Source organism: Rhinopithecus bieti, unplaced genomic scaffold (assembly GCF_001698545.2).
Source record: "Rhinopithecus bieti isolate Rb0 unplaced genomic scaffold, ASM169854v2 scaffold_12573, whole genome shotgun sequence".
In the NCBI taxonomy this organism is placed as follows: Eukaryota; Metazoa; Chordata; class Mammalia; order Primates; family Cercopithecidae; genus Rhinopithecus; species Rhinopithecus bieti.
In genome coordinates this window covers 2,374,209-2,394,371 of record NW_016807321.1, presented here as the reverse complement: position 1 = coordinate 2,394,371, position 20,163 = coordinate 2,374,209, and the positions used below count along the sequence as shown (strand labels likewise).

Below are 20,163 nucleotides of genomic sequence, written 5' to 3'. Positions count from 1 at the left end.
AGGGAGGGAGGGAGAGAGGGAGGGAGGGAGGGAGGGCACGTCACACTTACTGCCGGGGAAGGAGGGGAAGAGGGAGGGAGGGCACGCCACACTTACTGTGGGTTCCCTTTCCAAACTGAGGGAGTTGCTGCTGCTGCCACCCACCTCTCCCTGCCTCTAGTCTCTTCTAAAATCCAGGCCCACACTTGCTTTTACTCTTCGGAGAACTAGCTTCGAGACTTTTCACAAAAAGCTCCTTGTTATTGGGGACTCGAAGCTAAGGTCCCAGTAAGTCGATGAAATCACTGAGTTAATCAGGTAATTAGGTGACAGCCGCTGTGGGGACCGAACTGCCCCGAACACATCACCCTCAGCTGCGAAGAGATCCGGTCCCCAGAAAGGTGGGCCCGCACCTTCCCGCCCCAGCTCAGAGGCTGTGAGACAGGGCTGTGAGCCAAGTGCGGGGAGCCGGCAAGGCCACTCCGGGACAGGACGCTGGAAACCCCTTAGATGCCTGTTCCCCACCCCTCAGCCGAGGGGACAAGAGACCCAGCCAGGGCCTCCAAGGGTGTCATGTCAGCAGATGCCAGCCCTGCAGTTCACCTGCAAGCACACCCAGCTCTTATTTATTGATGCCCTCTGGGTGCTCAGGGCCAGAACCGTAGGGAGAGGAAGACGGCCAGGGCTCCAGGACTCCTGAGCCTCTTTTCTCCGGGAGGAGGAATTCCCCAGCCTTGACTCCTCAGCTCTGACTAGGGCTGGTGTCAGAGACGCGAGGAAAGGACGCACGTGAGGCTGGGAAGAGGGTGTGGCTCACAGTCACCCCTCAGCTGGCATCCTGCATGACAGCTCTGAGGGACCGAAACTTGAAAAGTAGGCATCAAAGAAGACAAGTCGGGAGAGGAGCCGAATCCCAGCCTGGAGTCCCGTGCTTCAGCTACAGCCTTTGAAGACACTGCCTTCCCTGCCTTCCCTCCCTCTCCTGGGGCAGGAGATCCCCCACTCCCTCCTGTCATCTGGGTGGGCGCTGGCCAGTGGCTCAAGGAGCAAGGCTCCAGAAGAAGGGTGAGTTACAGATGTGCTCTCTCCGAACTTGGAGATGGTCCTGAACTCGGGGTTGTTGGCGACTTGCTGTCTCAAAGATGCTAACCCCAACCCTATCCTTCCCTAGTCTTCGCCTCCAGCAGAGCCAGTCTGAGGCCATGTGACAACAGATGGACCCAGGAAAAAATACAAGCTGAAATGTCATCTGTTCTTCCACTGGGGTGAAAGGAAAAGCATCAAACTGCTTCTTTGCTCAGGCACTCGGAATGTTAAATTCAGGGCACACGGAAACTCCCAGTGGGCTCCAAGGTCGGAAATAGCAGCTCAGGGTCCAACTCGAGCCAAGTCCAACCTCTCCTCAGTTCACCTGGTAAACAACCAATGGAGTGTCTTCCCGGGAGCTCTGCCTGAGCTAGTGGGGAGATGAGCTGGGGTTAGGGGCACTGCAGGCTGTGAAGTTCTGAGTCAGTGGGGTGCTAAGTCCCCCATCCACAGAGAAGGTCCTGCATGCAGGGGTTCCCCACAGGTGACTCTGTGTCCGTGAGTTCATCCAGTGCCACGGTCTGCATACAGAACGTGGTGCTCCTCTCACAGACCACAACAGTGCGTGTTCTCTGTGGGTCATGCTTCCTGTTCTGGCACCCACAGTGTGGGCCCCACCAGAACAGAGGTCTCATCTGCTTGTCCAGTCAGAGCCCAGGGTGTGCTGGTAAACAGGTCTTTGGGAGGGGGAGACATCATCAGCCCATTTCTGTGGTGTAAATGCTCCCACTATGGCTGGGGCACACAGTCAGCCAACATGAGCCACAGGCATGCCCACGTGGAGCGTGTGGCCAACATGTTTGAGAATTCAGGAATGCATGGTACCTTCCGTGCAGAGTGTATTTGATTCCTTGGAACATAATCTTTGTTCGATTTTACTCCAAGCATCACTTGTCAGCAATGAAGAATTGGTGAAGAAATTGCTGTTGGAACACGAGACGTCAACATGTTTTCCCCGAGTTTCTCCATTAAAAAGATCAAGGGACTTACTCTTACCAAGCATGTAGGTTAGACCTCAAGGCTAGTGACGAGGGTGTCAAAATCAAAATGCTCACAGAACCCCTCACTTAGGCTGGACAGGTCCTCTCAGAACATTTCAAAACAAACAAATCTATTCGAGAGTCATTTTTTCTTCCGCTGTTTCAAATCTACAAGAGAGCACCCAGCCATTTGTATTTGCCTTTTCAACTTCCTCCACACTCCATGTGTTACCAAAAAGCCTGGAGTTTCCTCTACTCCTGTGCCCTCGCCTGGGACTCTCCTCCATCTTTGTCTCCACCGTGTCCCTGGGCGACTGCCAAGTGGCACCTCCTCTTTCCTTTTCTCGGGGCCCCTCTGAGCATCTCGCCATGAAATCACTGCTTCCTCAGCGGGCTGGCCAAGCAGATAGTGTCTCCCTTCCAGGGAGCCGGCCCCTGTGCTTCGGGGGACTGTGCTCTGGGGAGCACCCGGTGGGTTGCTGAGGACACCTGACCGGAAGTGCTGGCACACGACCTGGTTTGGCTGAGGTTCCACCCCACCCCTCCCACCTGTTACCTAGGGAGGGGCTTCCAGCAGGTAGCACGTGTGATTCAGCTCTTCTGGTTAAAGGAGGGTTAACCCCTGAGTCTCAGTTTCCCCACTTCACAAACAGGATAATAACATCACAAGGCAGTGCTTCCATGACCTTCCCAGAGATCAAGACTGTGATGTGTGACTGCCGCAGAGCCTGGGGCTTACAGCACCCCAACTCCCTCCCGTAGCCCTGCCCCGTTCATCTCCAAGTTATGGGGCCTCAAGCAGAGGAGGGACACTGTCTTCCTGTCCCACCTCTGCGAAAGGTTTACAAAGTGAACTCTGCAGTCCTCTCATTTTCCTGATTGGCATCCACTCTTCAATTGTTTGCTGGACAATAAGATGCCCCCTGCCCTGGGAATCTATATCCCTAAGAAGCAGGAAGAAAACGGTCACAGAGCTCAGCCAGCCAGGTCATCAGCACACAGAACTGCGGTTTGCATCCCGAGCCAATGGAAGACTCAGGACGTAGAAGACCCCCTTCCCTCATCTCATTCCCAAGCTGGGCCTCCAACCATCTGACACAGAAGCTCTTGTGAGAGTCCGCTAAGAGAGTGGCTCGTTTTAGGTTTGGGGGACCCAGCGACAGTCCAGGTCCTCTCGGTGACCAGGTGTGAGCACATCCGTGTCCTTGCCATGATGCTGGGACACCACATGAAGGGGGCATGACAGAGCTGAGAACGGACAGAGATGGGGCCAAGGTAGCTGGACACACGGCCAGGAGAAAGGCAGTCTCCTTAGGGAAAGCAGGGGCTCACTGGGGTGTTTGGTCAATCCAAGAAGATCCCGTTTGGGACATTAAGGATATCTCCAGGGTCACAGGCACACAGAGGATGCTTGGTGCTAACAGGAAGACTTCCTTACCTGAGGTCTGCAGCTGTGGTCTCTGGGGGTCCTGGGGAAAAGAGAGAAACAGGGAAAACATGTGGGAGTTGTGATTTTAAAGACTCATTGCCCTAACAGCATAAACTAAGTTAAACAGCCGAGAGGTTTGCCAAGCACAAGTGGAGGCAATCTCAGTGAGACCTGAGCAGTTTTCCCAGGGCCCTCCCCCTTTCCTGACCTCCCAGAGAGTCCTCCAAGGTCAACAGAGTGAGCTGCTCCCTCCAGCCCGGTGCTCGCCCCAGAAGCTCCCCTGAGCAGTTTTGCAGAGTGGGACGGATGCTCTACCTCACACAGGATCTCTGGGACCTCAGGGCCAGGGATGGTATCTCTTTCTCTAATTGCAGATAGAAGTCAGCTTTTGGCAAGAAACACAAACCACCAGATCAAGCTGGATAGAGAAGAGAATGACTGGACCAAGTGGCTGGTCCTTCAGTGGTGGCTGCAAAGGTGCACGGGGCTCTGACTCGGGCAGGAACACCTGAGATGATTGGGCACAAGAGGAAGCTCCCGCACGGATCAGGGAGGTAAGTCTGGCCAGGGGTTGGGGCTCAGATCCTAGCAGAGTGAGCAAGGCCTCGGCCCCCTCTCCTCCCACTGCACTTCCAGCTCAATCCAACAACCTCCTATTCCCCGTCAGCACCAAGACTGATCTCCTGGGAAGGAAGGGGGCTGCTGGTGGATGGCTGGTGGCCTCTCACTTCCAAACAGAATGGTCTCATAACTGAGCCTTGCTACTCCCACTCCATGGAGCTGAGTCTGCCTCTACATTTCTGCCTTCAAGGCAGGTTCATCTGGGCCAAAGGCCCCGCAGCAGCCCTCTGAGATGCCAGCTTCAAAGCGCAGCAGCCCTGAGGATGAACGAGGCTGAAGAGGCCTGAGGTCCCCAGGTGTCTCTGCACACGTGTGGTTACGGGTTTGTGCTCCCGAGGAAGACCGTGGAGGAAAGTGGCATTTACGGTCCTGGAGGAGGTAAGGGCAGCACTCACCTCGCAGGGCCTTGGATCGGGTGCGAGCTCGCTTGTCTTCATTTTCTAAGCTCATCTGCAAGCAAAAAGCCATGAGGTTAACAAGAAAACCCAGCCAGTGCCTCTGGAGTACAGAACCATCAGGAATGGTCTGTCCATTTTCTGGCTCAAGCTTTGACAGCAAAGGTGATTTTGGGCACAGAACGACAAGGATGGACTCACAAGACAGGAAAGGCCTGGGGCCAGGAGCAGCAGGTGGGAGGGTGTGGAGAAAGGACCTTCTACAAGACCTGGAAGTGTCCCATCAGTATGTCGCCGCCCTTGGTAAGGAGGGTACAGTGCACCGTGCCCTCCCACTGCCCCCAGGTTTGCACCTGCCACCAAGTGCTGAGACGTGGGCCCTGCTCCACTGAAGCCTGATGAGTGTCCGTGTTTTATCCATGAGGGTCTCCTGGCCTGACACAGAGCAGCACCCACTGCTCACCTGGCCAGGCAGGTGCTGAGGCATCAGGGCAGGTCGCTCACCACAGACACAGCCACCAGCGGCAGTGCCGGGTCATCCAATGGCTTCTGACCCCAACGTGTCCCCAGAGCACAGCTTCCCATGGGCCTTTTCTTCCCACTACAGCAGAAGGCTTTAATGCCCCTCACGCACCAGGGTCATTCCGTGAGAAACAGGCAACCTGGAGCGGCCCCAGCCCATACGTTCTCTGGGCCTCAAGGGCCTGGCTGCCTTGCCTGAGCCCATCGGTGTCCCTCCCCACCTGTGATCCCTGAATCTGACCAGCCTCCGTGGGGACGCTGCCCACAGCATTGTCCTGCGAGGGAGTCATGGGGGAGCCCCCAGGAGGGTGACAATCACAGAAAGGACATGCCGGGGGGGCGAGGGGTCAAGGGTCACACACAGAATCCTTGTCCTGTGTCACCCATGACAAATCTGGGCAGGCAGGTAAACCCCACCCACTCCATGCTATGCAAAACGTCCTTCCCAGGGAGCCGCACCAGGCCAGGGAGGGCACCTCTAGCTGGACAGGGGATGCTCCATCCCAGGAGGCCCAAGAGGAGAGGGCTGGGCTCCACCACCATCACCTGTGGTCAGGAAGGGGAGGCAGCAAATCCACACCTCCTGTCCCAGGCCACAGATACCAGAGCTGCCAGGGCTCTATGTGTGAGGTAGTCAAAGGGAAAGCAGGGGAGTGGAAAGAAATAGCAGAGGAAAGGAAGGGAGGCAGCAGGAGGGGGGCTCAGAAGCCCCCACGTCTTAAATGGGGCTTTAGTTCCTGAAAGCCAGCAAGAGACAAATGTCTACGGTACCACCTGGGAAGAAAGAAAAAGGAATTCCCCCAATTAGTAAGATGAAATTTGCAAATTGAACCTCCCCCATGCAGCAGCACTAACATACAACGATGTATGTGATTTGTTAAGGAAGAAAAATCAAAACCTGGGTAATTTATGCAACCTGTGGACTCCAGGCTGTGGAGCACAGTGCTGTGGGCCGTGCGCTTATTACCGCCTTCCAATAGAATAGAAGACAATTACTACAATTTCTATTTTTAAAGCGGAGGTTCCCCATGGACCAATGGCTCACGTTGAAAGTGAAGAGAGGAGCAGGTGTCACAGGGACTTCATTACATTTATGAGCCTTCAATGTCGTCTGCGCGGAGCCCGTGCGCAATGCCTCCGATGCAGGACGCACAATGGAGCTGATGTGTCTGATTGCGCGGTGCCGGCACTCAGCTGAAATGCAATCTACGGCTTTTTTTTTTTTTTTTTTTTTTTTTTTTTTGCCAGTTTTCCCAAGGATATTGGCAAGCATTCTGCTAGGTTAAAGCGTGCCTTGGCAATTTGGATTTCCTGCAGATAAATTATCCAAAGAGCAGAGAATAGAGAGACTGCAGGGATGTGCAATGGGTGCTGCTTGAAAACTGTGAGCTCCCATTGATGAAGCTGACAGCTCTGCCTCTCCTTCTCCTGAGCACCTTACCATTTGCAATTTATCTGCATTGACTGGTCAATAAGCAAGAAGTTCTCTTAGGTGCATGTAGCTTTGATTTTTAAAGGGAAAAAACTGACCTACCAAATTAAAAAAAAAAACCAGGCTCTTTAATATGAGAATGAATCCGTAAGAGCTGGGTGACTTGGGACACCGGTTTCTGAGCTGTTTGAAATCAGCAGTGCCGGCTGACACGAAAGCATCTGGGCTAGGCCGTGACAAAACCAGCACTGCCTGATTTACATTATTTTTCTCTTCGAAAGAACTCAAAGCACTTCAGAGGTGGATTCTCTGCTCTCCTCCTGCAGCAAGATCAGCACCCTGATGTGGTAGATGGAGAGTGGGTGCTGCGGGTGGTCCTGTGCCCAGTACCACCCACGCTCACCTTGGCAATCACTGGGCGGCAGCCCCCCAGACCTTTTGCCCCCACCACACAATGACAGCTGGGCCCCAAAGGGCAGCTCAATGATGCAAAGAAAATTAAACACTTCTCAATTTTCATTGATTTTAAAACACTTCACTTGTTCCAAACACAAGCCAACCAGGTCCCTTTTTTTGTGCAACCCACAAATAACCCAGTGCCCTCTCCCCTTGAGGGTGAAAAGGTCCCTTTGTTGAGACAGAATGACCCCATTACCCACTCTCACTGCTGGGCCGGCAATCTCTCTCAAGAACGTCTGCTCTGTTTCTCCAATGCCAACTTCATTCTGCCACTGTGAGCATGTCTTAGGCTGTAATTAATATTTCAATAGTTCTGCCTTCAGTAGGAAAACCATGAAAACTATGGGGAGGAGAATAATTCATAAATGCAAATACGTTGTATACTGCCAAATTAACCCGAGAGAACTGTCTCCTTGTCCATCCATTTAACTTGCTTTCTTAGTGCCATATAAAAGCTGTCTCCTCAAAAGTGTGTTTTTGCTTTGTTCTGTTTTATATTTCTTTTTAGTTAAGTCAGGATTAATCGTGTAAGCTCTTTTGAAAATAGACATAGTTCTGGCCAGGTGTGGTGGCTCATGCCTGTAATCCCAGCACTTTGGGAGGCCAAGGCAGGCGGATCACTTGAGGTCAGGAGTTCATGACCAGCCTGGACAACAGGGTGAAACCCCGTGTCTACTAAAAATACAAAAATTAGTTGGGTGTGGTAGCACATGCCTGTAGTCTCAGCTACTCAGGAGGCTGAGGCAGAAGGATCACTTGAACCTGGGAGGCGGAGGTTGCGGTGAGCCAAGACTGCACAACTGCACCCCTGCCTGGGCGACAGAGTGAGGCTCCGTCTCAAAAAAAGAAAAAAAAAATACATATATATATACACACACACACACATAGTTCTCACCATGACGTGCTACGAAGACCAGCCCCTTTTCCAGACTCATCTGCATGCTGGCCTTGCTAAAACAGAGTGCCCTGAGTTGGGTGTTTACAAACTCAGGAACCAAAATAAGCAAATGCAGTTAGCAGTCTTGAAACCTGCAGAGGAATCTGGACTCTTAGGCTGCAGCTGTGACAAATACACTTAGAGCCCAGAAACAGGGCTGGGCATGGTGGCTCACGCCTGTAATCCCAGCACTTCGGGAGGCTGAGGCAGGCATGGTGAAACCTGACTGTACTAAAAATAAAAAAATTAGCCAGGTGCAGTGGCAGCCGCCTGTAGTCCCAGCTACCTGGGAGGCTGAGGCAGGAGAATCGCCTGAACCCGCAAGGCAAAGGTTGAAGTAAGCCGAGATTGCACCACTGCACTCCAGCCTGGGTGACAGAGCAAGACTCCATCTAAAAAAAAAAAAAATGAAAAGAACCCAGAAACATAGCCAATAACAAACCACTCGTGTCTAACCTCTAAGGGGAAGTGGTAGACTCAGCTTCCAAAGATGTCAGGGTTGGATATTTTCCACGAAGCCCAACAGGCTTTGTGCCAACTTCCACATTTGCCCCCAGAGGCTGTGTCTCCCCGCTCCATTCCAGGCCCCAGCTCAGGGACACCCATTTCTCCTCGCCCGCTCCATTCCAGGCCCCAGCTCAGGGACACCCATTTCTCCTCGCTCACTCATTCACTCTCTCTCCGTCTCTCTCTGCCTCTTTCATCCCTTTTTCATGCTTCTCCCCAGGCCAGGCCCTGAGAGCTGAACAGCTCCCTCCCTCAACCCCCATCACATCCCTTCTGCACCAATGGCCCAGGGCCGGTCAAAGGACAGAATCCTGGCTGAAGCCTGGCCCCAGCAGGAGGGTGTCCTGGCCCTGAGGGGCACCAGCCTGGCGTCCCAAGGTTTGTACATCACTCCAGGGTGGCAGGGAGTGCTCGGGAAGAGCTCAAGAAACAGGGAGCTCTGCTAAGGCTTGAGAGCCAGGTAGGGATGGGGAGGGTGAATGGATCAGTGACCTGCAGACATTTGGGGTGGGAGGCACTCCAAAGGTAGAGCCGGGAGCTTTCTTGGGTGGCCAACACCCTGCCTCTTCCCACCTCCTCTCAGTCTCCACCCTGTGCCTGTTTGTTTCCCTCACAGTCCTCATCTCAATCTGAAATGAGCTCGTTCATTCATGGTTGTAAGGTCACTGTCTCTCCTCCAGAGAGCTGCTTGGCGCATGTCATTTAAGGATGGGTGGATGGACAGGTGGATGACTGAATAAATGGGGACAGTCAGAAACATCTCTGAACTCTTGGGGCTGGGGTGTGTGGAGAGCCGTGGTCAGACGGCTGCACACAGGCCATATGTGGGAACCCTGAGCTGGGGGGTTCCGGGCGTTCTGACACCACAGGGGCCATTCACCCAGCCCTGGACCAGAGGAGGAGACACGACAGTCTTTCATTTTCTTTAAAATGTGTTCTGACAGCCAGAAAATCTGGAGAATTAGGATGGTCTTACAACTATTCTTTAAAAATCCATAAAATTACAAAGGTTATAGTGTCTCAGTGGGACGGTTGGGCCTCTTGCATAATGGTTTTCCTCCCAGAGACCCATCTGCTGAGTCCCAGGGGACCATAGGCAGCCCCTTCTCACGAGGAAGGGGCCAATGAAGACTTGGGGGTGAGGAGGTGGCCAGAAACTGGCTATCACCCACCCTGCCTGGCTCCAACAGTGCCTCACACACATTCAGTCTCACTTCTCTGCAGTGAGGGGAGGGGAGAAAGACAGAACCATGGTCTGGCCTGTTTTCTTCTCTCACGTATGTACTGAGGGCAGCATCAACTTCCCTGTCACTGCTGTGAAGCCATTACAGTAGACAGCATTGTGGAAGACCACGTTCCCACGAGGCCGAGACGGGCGGATCATGAGGTCAGGAGATCGAGACCATCCTGGCTAACACGGTGAAACCCCGTCTCTACTAAAAAATACAAAAAAAAACTAGCCAGGCGAGGTGGCGGGCGCCTGTAGTCCCAGCTACTTGGGAGGCTGAGGCAGGAGAATGGCGTAAACCTGGGAGGCGGAGCTTGCAGTGAGCTGAGATCTGGCCACTGCACTCCAGCCTGGGCCACAGAGCGAAACTCCGTCTCAAAAAAAAAAAAAAAAAAAACAATCTAAGAGCAGCATTCAAGCATTTGCCTTGCTCCCCTCCCGAGTATCCCAGGAGGATCACCTGCTGCGTCCACAGCCCTTCCCTTCCCTTTCTTTGGGGCATGGACCTGCCCGCCAGCTCAGCCCACAGAACAGGTATAGAAAGTCGGTGAGCTGGGCACACATCCTGCTTTCCACTCTCTAGACCTCTGAGGCTAAACCATATGCCCTCACCCCTGCACCCCACTGGCAGCCATCACAGTACTCCTGGTTCCTTGCAGAGATAGTTCTGTCCCCACATTGGGTGATTCCTGTTGCATGTCTGAAATTCTGAAATTCTCCTGACAAATTCGGCAGAATAGACCAGCCTCCTCCTTGGAATATAGAAAGGGCACCTCCATGGGTTCTCTTGACAGCTCTAAGCATGGGATACTGGCTCACTTCACTCCCAAATCAAAAATTAGAGCTACATAATGGATACGCTGATGAAGCAGCCGTATCTGCATCCGTCTGTTAAAAACTCCAGCATAAATGGAATTTATACCCACCCAGGGTAGAATCCAACAACATCAAGTGAGGTAAGCCAGAAGGGCCATACCCAGTAGCAGTTCCTTCCCTTGCAGGAGCCTCTATCCAGTAGTCCTTGCCAGAGGCACCCCCTGCCCTGGGTGGCAGGAAGAAGGGTTGGCTGAATGGCAACTGATCTTTTCCTTGATTCCATATCTCTACAGTCGTCCACTGAATAATTTGCAAGAAGGGGGTTGAGGAGCTACCATCAGTGCCTGCACACCCCACCGACACACCACCACCTGACTTTTCTGGCAGCCCCTTCCAACCGGTCCTGAGCTGTCCACATGCCTGGTGCTGAACTCAGAGGCATGCCGCAGGCTGTCACAGTCCCCTGCACAGGGTTTGTGTGTTCGCTGCCCTCCCGTGCTGGCTCCTCACCTCACCCGTCTCCTATCCTAAGCCAGCCTCTGGAAGGCTGACCCTGATGCTGCTGTGGCTGTGTGACATTCTCGCACTGTGACCACGGCTCATCCCCGGTACTGCCACCCTCTTCAGCCTCCTTAGTCAGGAGATTCCACCTGCACCTGCCCCACTGTCCTCTATCTAGGCAGTCGACCCTTTCTCGTCCTCTCACCTTCTCTGGCACACTTTACACCTTAGCTTCTCTATTCAGAGCAGTAACTCAGGCCCTATCTGCAAGAAATGAAGGGAAATAAGGAAATGACCCTCAAACAGAGCAGAGATGAAAGAGCTGGTGACGCCACAAGAATCTGGGCATGGGCCCCTGGCTTTGTTCACAGAAGCAGCGTTTTGAACAGCCGTGGGTTGTCCATGTAGGTGCCAAACTCTCTGAGTTTGTCATGCCTGGGCCAGGGGAGACAAAATCTTCTTACCCGCCCCTGGCATGGCACCAGACATTTGCAGATAACACTGCATGCAGAGCCCCTGGCCTCAAATCAAGTAACTCTCATGCTCACATGATCTCAGGCCAGTACAGCTCTATGTGAACCCTCAGGGTTTGGGGTGGGGCAAGGGGAATGAGGCCAAAAACTGAATGACCAAGATAAATAACATTTTAATTCAATATTTAGAAACATCAACATGATGCAAAAAACCATGATAAACAAGATACCAAAACTTTAAATCAAGACAGGATCAATATTACTGACTCCTCCTTGTGCCTCAGGCTCCAGTGTGGATCAGCAGAGCACTCATAATCCTGTGGGAGCCAAAACACGAGCAGAGGCGCTTCACGGGGCATCTATAACAGACCCATTAAAATGTACATTCTCGTCACCAGATTCAAAACAAAAAGGTTGGGCTTTGAGAGTAAAACACAAGCACCCCCAAATGAAGTTCCCACTGCAACTGCATAACCCTCCTTGCCTACATCCTACGCCGTCACCGTCCTTGAGCCACGCCCTGAGTCACAGCTGGATCCTTGCTGGAAAGCATCTACATGCAAAAAAAAGGGACGTCAGAAACTGGTATCTGGGAAGGCTTCACCCTAAGCCTGTTGTCAGCCTCTACTTCCAGCTGTGAGGGTCACCTGACCCTGGGGACCTGGCTTCACCCAGAGAGTCTTGGTGGGAAGTTCTAGAATTAGAGGGTTGGTGGTGGAGAACAGTGGCTGTAAACACATGTGATATCACAGTTTGGGAGTGTCCCCGAGGGGAGATCTTATATCCTGGGAAGGTACAAGAAAGGCATGCACCATCTGCCTCCCCTGAGGAAGCAGCAATCTCTGCTGTCAGATCCTGTAGGGATTCTCAGCCTGCCCAGGTAAAAGCAGGGTGAATAGGGAACAGTTGCTCAGGCACAACACAGAGCCCAGATGTGAGCGAAGCAAGGAGTGAGACTCTGGGGTCGTATTTTCATTTTGGTGGTTTTTGTTTGCTTGTTTTTTGAGATGGAGTCTTGCTCTGTCACCCAGGCTGGAGAGCAGTGGCACAATCTTGGGTCACTGCAACCTCTGCCTCCCGGGTTCAAGCAATTCTCCTGTCTCAGCCTCCCGAGTAGCTGGAACTACAGCCCGGCTAATTTTTGTATTTTTAGTGAAGACGGGGTTTCACCATGTTGGCCAGGCTGGTCTGGAACTCTTGACCTCAAGTGATTCACCTGCCTCGGCCTCCCAAGGTGCTGGGATTACAGGCGTGAGCCACCGCGCCCAGCCTGGGGTCACATTTGGTTTTGATCGACTCAGAGTCGTCGTTTTTCTTCCCTTAATTCTGAAGTGACCAGATCATTGCTGATCCTAGTCCCCATTTACCCTTCGCCTAACCTGGACTCTGGTGAGGATCAGACCCAAAGTCGTCTCCATGCTTCATGCCTGCAGCCACAGAAAGGCTTTCTGCAGGCAGCCACGGGGTGGGGCCCCAGGACAGGGGCTGCCCTCTCATGCCTCACCTTGCAGTGTCTGCCAAGAAGGTGTCTTGAGGTCCTGCAGCTGCTGGCCTTGCCTCCGTGTGTCCACCTCTGATTTAGCAGCTCACCCCGGAACTCATTTTCTGAGGGTTTAAAAAGGCACAAGGTCAGAAAAGGAAAGCTTGGTGGGTGCCAGCCATGCTGGCTCAAGGGGAGAAAGTGAGAAACTTGGGGCACTTTTTTAAACATCATATATTCAGCCCCCATTTCCTGGAATCCACCGGATAAACAGACAAAGTCATGGCTCCATGGCTGTTTCAGGGACAAGAGACAACTTCTCTCTGACTCGGAAGCCTCCTTGGAGTCTTCCAGCATCTACAGTCCTCTGCACGGTTGTCCCAGCTCTGGTGCTGTTTCATGGAACATGCCTTGGGTAGGTGTTGGTTCCCACTGACAACCACGCCCACCAAAGATTGCTGGGACAAGGCAGCTGAAACCCACCTTGAGAAAAGCTGGCATTTCACCAACCTTGAAAATGAGCTGACTAATGAGTAATTATTCGCCTTACAACTAGATCCTTCTTCCCCTCAAAAGAATGCACAGTACATATGCATTTGAAAAAGAAGATTGTTTTGCACGACTTCTCTGGAGCCCATTGATTGAAGAAAGTGAGACCCACCCATGGTCTCAAATCAGCTTTGCCTCCCGCAGGATCCCAGGGGCCTCAGCATGCTCTTTGCCCTGGTTTCCAGCATCTTTTCTCACCCTGTGTTTCTGCCTCTCTCCAGGGCAATGCCTCCAGTTAATATTTAATTCCTCAATAAATTCCCATGTCTAAGCAGAGGCTGAATGCATCAGCTGGACATGACAAAGAAATGCATTGTGTACCTATTCCCTGCACGTCACTCCCCGTTTCCATGACAACCTGCTTTCTACATAACTGCAGCATTTCAAAGGAAGGTCATTAAGTAACCAACAATAAAAACAGGAAATGAATATTCTTGCATTCTGCTCTGGCTTCGCCTTGGAAGTGAGTTTGGATTCTCCCGAAAGCACACTATTCCCACCCATTTTCTTTCTTTTCCTTGTGTTTTTGAGGTGCATCCCCAAATGCAATTTTTCTCTAGGATTCTGGCCACTCCTGGCCCCAGGCAGCTCTGTGGCTGTCGCCACAGCATCCTCTTCTTATCTGGAAATGCTTCCATCCCAGTAAAGGGCTTCAGATTACCTTCCAGAGCAGAAACACAGAGGAAAGCCGATTTGGCCGTCAAGGAGACAACATAACACAGTCTTCAAAGGAATGAATAAAACCACTCAGATTTGGCACCTACTCTGTGCACCTACTCTGCGCACCTACTCTCTGCGCACCTACTCTCTGCGCACCTACTCTCTGCGCACCTACTCTCTGCGCACCTACTCTCTGTGCACCTACTCTGCGCACCTACTCTCTGTGCACCTACTCTGCACACCTACTCTCTGTGCACCTACTCTGCGCACCTACTCTGCGCACCTACTCTGCGCACCTACTCTGCGCACCTACTCTCTGCCCCCCTGCGCACCTACTCTGCGCGCCTACTCTGTGCACCTACTCTGCGCACCTACTCTCTGTGCACCTACTCTGTGCACCTACTCTGTGCCTCCCCTCACTGAGCTGTAAGTCAGTCGCTGAGATGACAGGGCTCCCACTGCATACTCCGGTGCCTGGACTAGTGAGGAGGGAGCTGCGGGAGTTTCCCCATAGCCCAAGACCTCTAGGCCCCCTGGGTTCCATCTGCCACTGGCCATCTGCACTGAGCCAGTGTGAGGTGCCTCTAACTGGGACCCAGCCTGCCCACCAGGTAATCCAGTTCTCAACTCTGTGAGTGGGATGTGGGGTATCGGGAGGAAAAACACACTGGAAGATCTCGTAAGTGAACCCACAGGAATCATGCCAGCCGGGGAGAGTGCTTCACACTTTGAAGATGGGGCATGGGGTTCTCCGTGTGTCTCTTTTTTTATGGTGACAACAGAAGCTGAGAGATAAGGCCCCAAACTGCACAGGGCTTACTTTCTGAGTATCTATCCCAGGAGACAAGATGCTGCAGAAACCTGCTCACTGGGCTGATTGGCAAGGCTCAAGCAGAATTTCTTGTTACCGTTAACGTATGTAAATATCCAAGACAACTGGGGCCCGCCTGGCTGACAGCTGGCTGAAGGACACAAGGTCTGTGTGTCCCAGAGGAGACGCTGCCTCTCCCCAGTGCAACTCCCCGAGTTCTGCTCTGAGTCTCTCCTGCTTCTCAGAGAAGCCACATGGACATGAACTGCAAGAGTCTCTGCAAAGGGACCTCCAGTTTTGTTCGATTGGAGATAACCAGCTCACTGGGGCTTTTCCACCCACACACACCCATGGGAGTCTGGAAATAAAGCCCTGTGGAATCCCTCATTGCCCACACGCTTACACTCCTGTCCCTAGGTCAGTCAGCCCTGGGCTCTGAAGTCCTGACCCCTGAGGCCCCACATCTACTTAGGCAAAGCACTAGGATCCCGGGGATCAACCGCTGCTCCAAAGAGCCACTCCTGCCTCCCTGAGGCAGCAAAGCCACCGAGCTTCTCTGGGCAAAAGAGCAGAATGGCACCTGGTGAAACCCCTGGGATACAGAGCACACAAGTAATCAAAGTACATACCCCCAAGCTTAGAACCTCCTTTATGAGGACCCGAGGACCTGGCTCAACCTGGACATGATTTAGCCTCCCTTTTCCAAGAAATGTCTTGGCAGCAAACGACAATCACTACTAGAAGCCCAGTAAGGTATGCCAGTTCTTCTCCTGTGGCCCTCTTGTCCCCACCTGGGGCCTGTGTACGGCCATGCCCTGCCCCATGGGCTCAGTAGGCTCCACCCCAGACAACGCTCTCCTGTCTGCAGGCTCTTGCGCAATCAGCATCCCTGGCAGCACATTAAGCCCCCATGCACCAAAACAACATGCCGGGGTCACGTGCTAAAGGAAAACTCTCCACAGAAATGTGGAGGGGTTCCATAAAGATGCCCCTTCCTTCCAGGAGTCATGCTGCTCCATGCACACTCTGTGGTAGGAACAGGAACAAGGGTCCCCAGAGCTCACACAGGGCACTGCTGCCAACTCAGACCTGACCAGCAGGTCCCTACCCTCTCTGAGACTTAAGTTCTTCACCCATAAAGTGAGAGGGAAAGAATTATTTGGAGATGGAGAGACACGCATGGATGAGCCTGCAAGTGAACCCAAGAGGATATCAGCACTGCTGCCATCACTGTGGACTTTCTTGTCGGGAATCCGAAGTGAAGTGGAGGTTTTCATCCAGACGAGCCTGTTCTCTTGGGTTCTTAAGTTTCTCGTGAGTTAATCTGAATCCCTGCTCGTCCATGCAAATGGGAAACGGAACATCAGAGACTGCAACATCCTGAGCACGGCACCCAGAGGGCAGCACTGGCTGGGACCCCTCTCTAGGGACCCAACGTCTTTGCACCTGGAGTCCTGCCTGCTCAAGGTCACCCCATATCTGTCCCCACAGTGGCCCCAGACTCACTTTTGTGGAGCTCCGGTGGGCAGAAAAACTCAGTAAACAAACAGGGCCTGCTCAGCTGAGACCGATGCACACGGGTCCAGAGGAGAGGGAACCGCCCCTCATTGGCCGGAGACCCCAACACAGGCCAGGGAGATGTGCAGAGCTGAGCTGCAGCTCCTGTCTGTCCCTCTCCTAACGAAGCCCTCTTTTTCCAACTCAGCATCACTACAAACCGGAGACCAGCCTGACCCAGGCCCAGACGGACATTTCCACTGAGAGCCAATACTCTGTTGGGTTCCTCCCAGGCAGTGCTGCTGGCCTACCCCAAGGTTTCCTCCTGGTGTCATGGCAAGGAGAGCCCCCTTGTCCCAGAGCTAACACCCCAGCTGCCCGCTGACCCACTGCCAGCACACACTACCTCCCGGCACACACAACCCCATGGGGGACCCCACACGGGTGACCATGGCTGCTTTCATGCTGGCTGGGTGGCCTGGAATCTGGCCTGAACCCACTGCCCCCATGGTGTATCCCCTGGGCCTCTGGGTGGGAATCCCTGTGGTGGTTAGCTCTGATCCACTCCAGCCCTGGCAACCTGACCCCCTTCCACTGTGCAAAACCTCCCCACTCTGAAAACAAGAACAAAATAACAGGAAGGCTGAGTGAGAGGCCAGGTGGTAAGTGTGGAAAGCCAAATGTATCAGTCTTCACTAGGTTTTGCATCTCTGGTGACTAGGGCTGCCTTTGGGGCCAGGAGCTGTTACTGCCTGCCCCTCAGTATGCAAAGAGGGGAAGGGTAGTCGCTTGAGAGGAGCCCACACCTCCATTCTCCCATGCACCCCCTCAGCCCTCCTCCAGCTCCAGCAAAGGAGGCGGGGTCTTGCCTCTCTGATGGGCCGGCTTGTCCCTCTGGACTTTATTCCACCTCCTTCTCACTGTCAATTAAAGTTCCCAGGAAGATCAGCTCTTCCCTCCATTCCTCTGGAATACTGAAACACTCTTTCCAACTCTTCAACAGGCTTGAGGCATCCATGTTTAAAAAAAACAGTCTCTCTTGATGGCACGTCCCTGCCCGGCCCCCTCTCCATCTCCTCCTGCTTCATAACTACACATCTTGCTGACTCTCCCTCACTCCCCACCACAGGTGGCCTCCACCCACATCTCTCTACTGAAACAACAGGCGGCTACATGTTCACAGGGCATGTGAGGGTCCACGAGGCACCACCGCAGTGCGTGTCTGTCCCTCCTTCTGTGGCAAACACTCACCCGCGACCTTGTCGGTCACCTGTGCGGGCGCCTCCTGGCCACCCCGTGCCAGATGCCCTCTCGTGGCAAACACTCACCCGCGGCCTTGTCGGTCACCTGTGCGGGTGCCTCCTGGCCACCCCGCCACCCCGTGTCAGATGCCCCCTCCTTTTCGCTTCCTCTCTGCCCACAATATCTGCTTCTTATGGGACCTGGGGTTTTCCTCTTCCCCTCTTCAGTCATCAGCTCCTAAGCCAGAACCTTGAGGGTCATCCTTGGCCCCAAATCCTGCCAATGTTATTTTCTAAATCTCACCAGAATCTGACCATTTCTGACCTCTCCAGCTGTGTTGTTTTGTTCTGTTTGCAAAAACTGACAAACTCATTCTAAAATTCATACGGCAATTCAAGAAATATAGACTAGCCAAAACAATTTTGAAAAAGAGAAAAGTTGGAAGACATACTTCACAATTTCCAGACTTACTACAAAGCTGCAGTAATCAAGGCAATGTGCTACTAGCATGAGGACAGGCATATAGATAAGTGGGACAGAATTGAGAGTCCAGAAGTAACCCCCTCTACTGATGATCAATGGATTTTGACAATGGCACAAAACAATTTAATGGGAAAAAAACGATCTTTTCAACAAATGCACTAGGACAACTAGATATGAAAAAAAAATGAAGTTGGAACCCTCTCAAAAATTAACTCACACTGGATCACATATCTAAATGTAAGAACCAAAACTCTTAGAAAACACAGGGGTAAATCCTTCTGACTTTGGGTTAAGCAATGGTTTCTTAGCTATGACAACAAAACTACAAGCCATTAAAGAAAAAAAGTAATATAATGGACTTCAACAAGGTTCAAAACTTTTGTAGTTAAAATAACACTGATGGCCAGGCACGGTGGCTCACGCCTGCAATCCAAATACTTTGGGAGGCCAAAGCAGGCAGATCACTTAAGGTCAGGAATTCAAGACCGGCCTGGCCAACATGGTAAAGCCCCATCTCTACTGAAAATGCAAAATTAACCAGGTGTGGTGGTGTGTGCCTGTAGTCCCAGCTACTTGGGAGGCTGAGGCAGGAGAATCACTTGAATCTGGGAGGCGGAGGTTGCAGTGAGCCGAGATTATGCCACTGCACTCCAGCCTGGGCGACAGAGCGAGACTCCATCTCAAAACTAACTAACTGGCCGGGCGCGGTGGCTCAAGCCTGTAATCCCAGCACTTTGGGAGGCCGAGACGGGCAGAATCACGAGGTCAGGAGATCGAGACCATCCTGGCTAACACGGTGAACCCCATCCTCTACTAAAAATACAAAAAACTAGCCGGGCGAGGTGGCGGCGCCTAGTCCCAGCTACTCGGAGGCTGAGGCAGGAGAATGGCATAAACCTGGGAGGCGGAGGCTGCAGTGAGCTGAGATCCGGCCACTGCACTCCAGTCCGGGCGACAGAGCGAGACTCCGTCTCAAAAAAAACTAACTACATAAAAATAAAATAACCACTGTCAATAAGGCGAAAAGACAACCCAAAGGCTGGGGAAACAGTTTGCGAATCATGAATCTGATAAAGAGCTTGTATCCGGAATAAAGAACTCCGATAACTCATAATAAGATAAATAACCCGATTTTAAATGAGCAGAGGATTGAATAGACATTCCTCCAAAGATAACATGGGAAATGGCCATAAGCCATATAAGAGATGCCCAACAGCTAGTAATCCAGGAATGCAATCAAAACACACTCAGATACCAGTTGCACTAAATGACTGTAATTTAAAGGATAAACAGATAGTAACAAGTGTTGGCGCGACCTCATAGAATGCTGTGGGAATGTAAAATAGCACAATTGCTTGAAAACGGCAGGCAGTTACTCAAAATGTTTAAATATAGAGTTACATGACTCAGGAATTCCACTCTAGATATTTTTGCCCAAGAGAAATAAACAACATATGTCCCACATAAAGACTCGTAACAAGTATTTATAGGCAGCTTTACTCCTACTAGCCAAAAAAGTGGAAAAACCCAAATGTCCATCCAACTACTGACTGGGTGATACGAAATAAGCGCACTGTCTTGGCAACAAAAAGGAAGGAATCTGCTTACACTCGCAATGATGTGGGCGAATCCAGAACATCATGTCAGTTGATAAGAGGCCAGGGTCAAAAAGACCACCGTAACTGAGCAATTCCATGTTTATGAAATGTTCCAGAACAGGCAAATTCATAGGACAGAAAGTAATGCTAGGCTGATGGAGGAGAAAATGGAGAATGACTGTGAATGGGCATGGGGTTTCTTTCTGGGTGATCAAAACAGTCAAAATTGAGCTGTGAAATAGATTGCACAACCCTATACATATGCTAAACCATTGAGTTGTATACTTTTAAATAGGTGGGCCGGGCGCGGTGGCTCAAGCCTGCTAATCCCAGCACTTTGGAGGCCGAGACGGGCGGATCACGAGGTCAGGAGATCGAGACCATCCTGGCTAACACGGTGAAACCCCGTCTCCTATAAAAATACAAAAACTAGCCCGGGCGAGGTGGCGGGCGCCTGTAGTCCCAGCTACTCGGGAGG

At 52.2% G+C, this 20,163-nt stretch overlaps 1 protein-coding gene across 7 annotated transcripts in view; it reads right to left on the bottom strand.

The window, feature by feature from the left end:
• MYT1 (myelin transcription factor 1) overlaps positions 1 to 20,163 on the bottom strand; it is a 117,982-nt gene that overhangs the window by 43,929 nt on the left and 53,890 nt on the right. For all 7 annotated transcript variants that reach the window (XM_017881328.1, XM_017881324.1, XM_017881325.1 and 4 more), the window contains 3 exons: positions 12,870 to 12,970; positions 4,491 to 4,545; positions 3,484 to 3,514 (listed from right to left, as the gene is read on the bottom strand). In XM_017881328.1, coding sequence (XP_017736817.1) covers positions 3,484 to 3,514; positions 4,491 to 4,545 — 86 coding nt within the window. In that variant the 5' untranslated portion in view covers positions 12,870 to 12,970. The remainder of the gene's footprint in view (positions 1 to 3,483; positions 3,515 to 4,490; positions 4,546 to 12,869; positions 12,971 to 20,163) is intronic.